Source organism: Ursus arctos, unplaced genomic scaffold (assembly GCF_023065955.2).
Source record: "Ursus arctos isolate Adak ecotype North America unplaced genomic scaffold, UrsArc2.0 scaffold_30, whole genome shotgun sequence".
Taxonomy (NCBI): Eukaryota; Metazoa; Chordata; class Mammalia; order Carnivora; family Ursidae; genus Ursus; species Ursus arctos.
This window is the reverse complement of record NW_026622986.1, coordinates 13,106,450-13,114,432: the sequence shown is the minus strand read 5'-3', so window position 1 is coordinate 13,114,432 and position 7,983 is coordinate 13,106,450. Positions and strand designations below refer to the sequence as shown.

General features: G+C 39.7%; 1 protein-coding gene across 5 annotated transcripts in view; it reads right to left on the bottom strand.

The window, feature by feature from the left end:
* Positions 1 to 588: 588 nt before the first annotated feature.
* Positions 589 to 7,983, bottom strand: part of ACBD5 (acyl-CoA binding domain containing 5) — a 40,694-nt gene continuing 33,299 nt past the window's right edge. For all 5 annotated transcript variants that reach the window (XM_026490268.4, XM_048219407.2, XM_026490267.4 and 2 more), the window contains one exon: positions 589 to 2,527. In XM_026490268.4, coding sequence (XP_026346053.2) covers positions 2,515 to 2,527 — 13 coding nt within the window. In that variant the 3' untranslated portion in view covers positions 589 to 2,514. The remainder of the gene's footprint in view (positions 2,528 to 7,983) is intronic.

Genomic DNA, 7,983 nt, shown 5'->3' with positions numbered 1-7,983 from the left:
ACTTTTACCACTATCTGTAGAAGTTATAAGTCATATATTTCTATTAAAGACACAAATCCTGGGGCGCCTGGCTGGCTCAGTTGTTTGAGTGTCTGCTTTTGGCTCAGGTCATGATCCCAGGATTCTGGGATGGAGCCCTGAGTTGGGCTCCCTGCTCAGCGGGGAGTCTGCTTATCCCTCTTCCCCCACTCCCCGCTTATACTCTCTCTCAAATGAATAAATAAAATCTCTAGGGAAAAAAAAAACCAAACCAAAAAACCACAAATCCTCTCACTATATTCCACCTAAGACCAACTATGTGTATTTAAGATGTCTTGGCTGATTAAGGGTGTATTGAGTGGCTGAGGGAAGCTATCTGTTTGGTCTAAGAATGGAAACTAAGATTTTGACGGGATCAATAATATTCTCAACGAAATGACTGAAGGAGTTCTACCTTATCCCACTTTCGGACTTTTATAAAATTGTACGAATAGCATGGCTTTATTCTGAGAGAGGCATGATTATTTTCTATGAATTGCCACTATTTATGCTCATTTAATCCTTTATAATCAGTGTACTTCTACCAGTAACAAGTAATAAACCATAGGATTTCTCATTAACCTTTTATTTTTAACGTACTTTTACAATAAACAGAAAAGAAGTAGATCATTAAAAAAATACCAGCTGTCAATTTAAAATTTTAAATGACGTTCTTGTTAAACAAAGCAGTACCACTATATCCTACAATTACATCTTCACTTATATATACAAGAACTGTGTGCAAAGTGCTTTTCAAACTATAAAATAAGACTTTGGAATAGGATACAAATGGTTATCCCTAGGAGTTAGTTACCTCCCACTGCCTGTAATGAATCACAACTGCTTACATTATTAATTTGCATTTAATTAATTTATTTACTAAAGAGAAAAGCCACCATTTTCTGATACCAAATTGATATCTTATTTTTGAAAATAATCCCTGATCCACAGGTCTAAACCTTATTTTTACATATAATTCAGTTACTTCATTTTTCCCCCTAAATAACTAGAGAACAGTTTTTTAAAAAGCAAACATTAGTAATCCCTTTAGATAGACACATTTTAATCAAGATGTGATTAAAAAATAAAAAACATCAAGTTACATGAAAAAAATAGAAAAAAAAAGAGTCTGGGGAAAGCAAATTCTATTCTTATACTTTTTTCTTCAAGCAACAAAGAACCACCCTCTACCCTAGGGACAGAATTACTTTCTTATTGAAAACACTCTTGAACACATGATGCTTAACCCAACAACATACATACCAAGAATGCTTAAAAAGTAATTGCTACTTTGCCTTCGAATGAGAGAAATCTTTACAGTACGAGGTGTATCTAAATGAGTGGAGTTTTGCGAAGAATACAGGAAGAATAATTCCAAACAAAGCCTTCAAGGATCTAAATTACAGTCTTCTTTTTAGTCTAAATGGGGGGGGGGGCATTTCAGTTTACATTAGCTGGGTGTGCCTTATTCATATGGAAGCATATGGCCTGCTAGCTTGCAAATCCTTCCATTACCCTTGTGAAACAGGTATATCTCAAATATTATACCCCGAAGGAAAAACGGAGGCACTAAGAGGTTAAGAGTGCAGTCTGTGTAGTTTACCAGTTGCAGAAAAGTGATTTTCATGTGTTTCCTTTTTGACCTCTGTAAAAACAGTATAAATAAGTTTTCATTTTATATTTCAAAGCACCCTATGAAGCAGAAACAAGATATCTTCAGTTAAAGAAAAGCGATTAGAAAGGAATAAATGTATACGACTGAATAAAATCTTATCAATGATCTGCAGGCTCAGAGTATACTTTCAGACCTACTTGAAGCCAATGCATCATTCCTGTCAGCAGGTTATGTCTAGTCTGTGTTCGTTTGTAAGAAGTAAGCCTTGTACGAAGGGCTCTACTCTGTAATAACGACGCCTGAAAGCGCTAAAGTCAGCGCTGTGAATGCCCAGAGAGGTTAGGGGCAGCCCACAGAGTGGATGTGGAGAAGATTCTTCCAGCAGTTTTCTATTCCTTGGATGGCATTTCAGTGACTAAGATAGAAAGTTGATTCAATCTCATTTGAAATTCACTCCTTGTTTGCATTCTTTCTCATAGTTAATTCAGAAAATTAAAAATATCCAGTTATAAATCTCATTATCACAACTGTACCTTGGAAAAGCAGCTTATAGTTCTCTATGGTAGATAATCAGGTAAACATGTTACCAAACAATAATTAATAATTTAATGTCCTTCAAGTTCAAGGGTAGGGCAAATCTATGTATGCTACTTATAACCTAGTTGAGATTAATTATTCAAGTATCAGCAATATTAGTCCTTAAAATGTTATCATTTGTGTAGTGCAAAATATATATATGTATATATGTACACAAACCAAACTATTGGACGACAGAAAGAAGTGTAATCATCACAGACTGAGATTTCTTGTGAGTTCCACATTCCATTTCATTCTGAGGTCATTCAGGCCCAGTAGTCTTCTCGGGTAAAATACCATTTTCTTCAGTTCAGTTTTCTTTAAAAAGAAAGTAAAAACCAATTTCCTATGAATATAAATGCAACCTGAATACAAAACACATCCATACCAGAGAATTCTTTGAACAATAACGTAACAATAATACTCACATTCAGAATCATACAATAAAATTAACAACAGTCCTTAAGAAATTACTTCTTATCGTTTTCTAGTTGGCTTAATACAATTCAGAGTTTTGGCTTAATACAATTCACAACTTGGAAAAGTTGTGAAACAAAAAAAGCTGAGTAAGACTACAAAAGGTTGGGGGCGACTGGGTGGCACAGCGGTTAAGCGCCTGCCTTCGGCTCAGGGCGTGATCCCGGCATTATGGGATCGAGCCCCACATCAGGCTCCTCCGCTGGGAGCCTGCTTCTTCCTCTCCCACTCACCCTGCTTGTGTTCCCTCTCTCACTGGCTATCTGTATCTCTGTCAAATAAATAAATAAAATCTTTAAAAAAAAAAAGACTACAAAAGGTTGATAGATGTATAACCTAGACTACTCATTTAATCAACATATATTGGGGCGTCTGGGTGGCTCAGTTGGTTAAGTGTCTGACTTCAGCTCAGGTCGTGATCCCAGGGTCCTGGGGTCCCTCTTCCTCTGCCTGCCGCCTCCCCCCCCCCCCCGCTTATGTACTCTCTCTGTCAACTAAATAAATAAAATCTTATAAAAAAATCAACATATATTTTGTGTCTGCTACTTTCCAGGCACTGTTGCCAAGCACTGGGAATTCAAACATAAATGAGGCAGGCTCTCAGCTCTCAAAAGAGCTCTCAGGTTAGCTTGGGAGTGGGGAGAGACAATATAAACTAACAATTTGGATAGGCATAATGTGACAGTTTTAGTGAGAGCAGAGTGAATGAGTGATCAGAGAAGGGTGGGCTTGTTAGCACAAGACACAACAATTTACGTATGATATGAGGTCTAGCAAGGGTCCCACAGCTGTAAAATCTCTATTTCCTCCCCAGAACTCACGATGCCAAAATGCCTGAAACGTTCTCATTACAGATTCATTCCTCACCTCTGTAGAAATGCTCTTATGCAACCCAGTTGGCAGCAGTGATATTTTGGATAATACCGTCACCCTTTATCTTCTGTAGAAATCCTCTTACGTACACTTCCTTGGCAGGAGTGATATTTTAAATAATCAGATCGATTTTCAAATAACAGAGGGAGAGCCCTCAAGGCATGAAGGGAAAAAAAGGCCCCTGGAGCCAGAACAGAATTGTGGGTAGTCCTTTCTCTCTCTTTTTTTTTAAGACTTTATTTATTTATCTGAGAGAGAGAGAGAGCGAGTGGGTACACGCGCTGGGGGGAGGGGCAAAGGGAGAGGGAAAAGAAGACTCCCTGCTGAGCAGGGAGCCCGAGTGGGGCTGGGGTTCAATCTCAGGACCCCAAGATCATGACCCAAGCTGAAGGCAGATGCTTAACCAACTGAGCCACCCAGGTGCCCCAGAATTACGGGTGGGTCTAAAGACTAACAGCCTGAGTGAGGTTTTAGCAGGAACGTTAGCTGGAAGGCGCATGAACAGTTAGCAACACTTACTGAGAACCCATGTGATGTAGATAACTACACAAAATCCTCTACAGATTTACAAAAACACATACAACTCTCTGAACCCTCAATCTTTTCCTGTAATAGGTTAATAGAATAAACATAAACCTCCGATCAGTATTTTCAGAACTCTGGAATGTTTTTCAAGGCTCTTCATGAGATCTTTTTGTCCTTTTTTCTTTTTAAATTAACTTGCAAAATGTAGGGTATGGTGTGATAAGAGAAGAAAAGTTACAGAAAACAACAGATTAAGGGTAGAGGGAAACATCATGCCTTTTGCCGTGCCCGCTCAACTATCTGCTCTGGCTGTACAGATGAGATTTCCTCTCCTCAGAAGCCTGCGCCTGACTTTTCAAGGCAGGACCATCTGCCCCAGGGTCCACCTGAAGAGTGTTCCCACAGAGATCTTCCCCACACCTATCCTGTTTCTAGAACCTTCTCTACAGAAAGCTCAGTGCCCCAAGAAAACTATACGCCTAATTATGACCCGGGCAGAATGATTAAGAAAAGTGGTTACAGGGGCGCCTGGGTGGCTCAGTCGGTTAAGCGTCTGCCTTCAGCTCAGGTCATGATCCCAGAGTCCTGGGATCAAGCCCCGCATTGGGCTCTCCGCTCAGTGAAGAGTCTGCTTCTCACACTGCCTCTCCCTCTATGCTTTCCCTTTCTCTCTCTCTCTCAAATGAATAAATAAAATCTTCAAAAAAAAAAAGTGGTTACTAACATCCTTCCCTTCAAAGTAAAAGCTCAAGAGTAGTCTTTTGGACTTAACATGGGTGCTTTTAGTATTTTACTCCTGGATGATTTTACTAGAATGGTCAGGTTGGGTAACTGGGAAGAGTCAGAACCACAGGAGGCCACGCAGGGCCAATTTCTGAACAAGAAGTCTGCAGGTGTTACTACATTCAGAAAAAATGTCTTTTTGTTTTTTGGTTTTTTTCTGATCCACTGCAGAGTGATAATGTGAGCAATTTACTTTTTTTTTTTTTTTTAAGTTTTTATGTATTTACTTGACAGAGAGAGAGAGAGAGAACACAGGCAGGGGGAGCAGCAGGCAGAGGCAGAGGGAGAAGCAGACTCCCTGCTGAGCAGGGAGCCCGACGTGGGGCTCAATCCCAGGACCCTGGGATCACGACCTGAGCCGAAGGCAGACTCTTCACCGACTGAGCCACCCAGGCGCCCTGCGAGCAATTTACTTTTGAATTTAGACTCTTCTGCACTGGGGGGAAAAATCAAGCAGTGGACCTTACACATTACTTTTAATGCTTAAGAAAACAAAACAAAACATCTTTTCAAAAAGCTTACCACAAATAGACAGCTACTTATTTTACATATATATGGGACTCTCTCCGTGTGTTTGTATCCAGAGGCATATTTATTAAATAAAATGGAAAAAAATGTTTTAATAAATAAATAAAACGAAAACTTTCTATATCATACAGTACTTCAGCGTGAACTCCTATAAATCATGGGCCTTCGGCCATGAACTCAGCACACATTTACTGGAAGTCCACTACATGCCAGACACTATAAGAGGGGTCGAGGCACAGAATCGTCCCTATTACGAATAGGGCACACCCACTCCTTTCCACACCTTTCCCACTCTAACTGGATTTCTGGATCTTTCTCCTCATCCTCTAACACAGAACCCATCTCCACCAAACCATACACACTGCTCTCTAGTTTTCATTCCTATAACTGTCAGATTAAAAATCACTACACACATCCAGATGAAAAGATATCTAAGTCCCCTCAAGGCTGAAACGTATTTCCGTATCAAACATGGCTCTATCTCCAACCCCAGTTAATTTGTTACGTATATAAACAAATAATATATAAAACACTATCTCATCAGGGGCCCCTGGGTGGCTCAGTCGGTTGAGCATCCAACTCTTGATTTTGGCTCAGGTCAGGATCTCAGGGTCTGAGAATCGAGCCAGGCTCAGCAGGAAGTCTGCTTGAGATTCTCTCTTTCTCCCTCTCCCTCTGCCCCTTCCCTCCACGTGCTCTGTCTCTCAAATAAATAAATCTTTAAAAAAAAAAAAACAAACACTATTTCATCAAAATGCAGTTGCACACTGCTAAATAATTAGTAATTTGGAAGGACTAAACACTTAACATACTGAAAACTTGATGAAGATTCAACAACAACAAAGCGGAATATTAAAAACAGGTATAGGAGAAAAGGTGTAGATGTCTACCAGTAAGGAATATCTTAAAAAATACTTTTAGAAAAATGGCCATTTCTGGTGATTGCTGAAGCAAAGTCATTGTTTTTTCAGTCTTTAATAAAGTAACAAGCTGCTGCAAACTGAAGCCTAACATGTATTATTAACCCAAATAAGCTTTAGGGTTTTTGTCTCATGCCGAATTTCTCTACTCTCCAACCCTCAACTTTCAACAAAGGAAACATGAAAAGGAACTTTGAAATACATTGCAAAATATGTCAACACCTAACTTTAGTGCCACTGTGTCCTGCTGCTTGAATCTAGCACTCCTACTACAAGTGAAAAAAGGTTGGGTTCTACTTCCCTCCATTTATCAGGGAAATTAAAATTTAAAACACTGTGTGAGGAACACCTGGGTGGCTCAGTCTGTTAAGCGTCTGCCTTCGGCTCAGGTCATGATCTCAGGGTCCTGGGATCAAGCCCGACGTTGGGCTCCCTGCTCAGCAGGGAGTCTGCTTCTCCCTCTCCCTCTGCTCCCATATGCTCTCTCTCTCTCGCTCACTCTCTCTCTCAAATAAATAAAATCTTAAAAACCCCACTGTATAGCACTAAACCCAACCATCATGGGAGAAATGTAAAATGTGTGAAAAGAAAAAAAGAAAGGACTTAAACTCAGGTTTATCGAACCCTGACACCCACCTTCCCCACAGCTGAAATGACATTTATACAAATGACTTAGAAAAGAGGTAATAACACTGCGAGAGCAGCTTTTGTTTCTGAACTCCTACTCAAGCTTTCTCAAGTGGGCGGGTGTACTCCAAGAACATGAATGTACCACAGAACTTATTTAGTTCTCTTATGAACCTAAGTCGAACTGTCTTAAGCAGAAAGCAAGAAGACTGAAAGGATTCACCCAAATCCCGATGCATTTCAGTTTCTCTGCCATCAAGTTTCATCACTGGAGCGCTGACACTAACTAGTGTGCTGCTTACCCCTTTCAGAGAAGAGAAGGGCAAATGTCTTGTTTCTGCTTTGGGTAACAAGTACAGTTAATTCGGGACTTGGGTTCTTTGGTAGAAGAACAACATACCCATAATTATTTAAAACTTGTAGATTTTTAAAAATGTGTTTCTGTTGCACATATTGTTACTTAATGCCAAATGGTGATAAAACACCAAAAACACAGTAAGTGAGGCCATGAGTGGGGTAAATGATGGTCTATATGCCCACCCACGTGAAGTAATTCAGTTTACATAGCGTCTAAAAAAATGCTTGAAGAATTTTTTTGAAACCAAGAGATTGAGACTCGGGTTATTCTTAACCTAGACAATCTCAGAGCCCTTTCAAGGATCCCAATCTATTATTCTCAGACCAATCTAAGGTATCTCCTGGCGTCCCAAGCTACAATTTTGGCCCTCAAATTAGAAAAATCTCTATTTCTAGAGATAGTCAAGCACCAGGCTAAAAATCTTCTGAAATGCATCTATTCCAAAAGTACAGAGAGCACGCAGGCATTATTTGTTTCCCCACCCACAGTCTATAGTCCTTTCATGTTAGCAAAGGGCCCAAAATAAACATCGGACTCGAATTTGTTTAAGTCTAACAGGTACCTAGACATCCACTAGGTATCATTTCCAAGATAGTTTCAGTCTCAGGATCGGTACAGAACCTTTACTATGACAATATATCTATAAAATGGAGCTATCCTCGTCACTGCTGTTGAAATCTCTG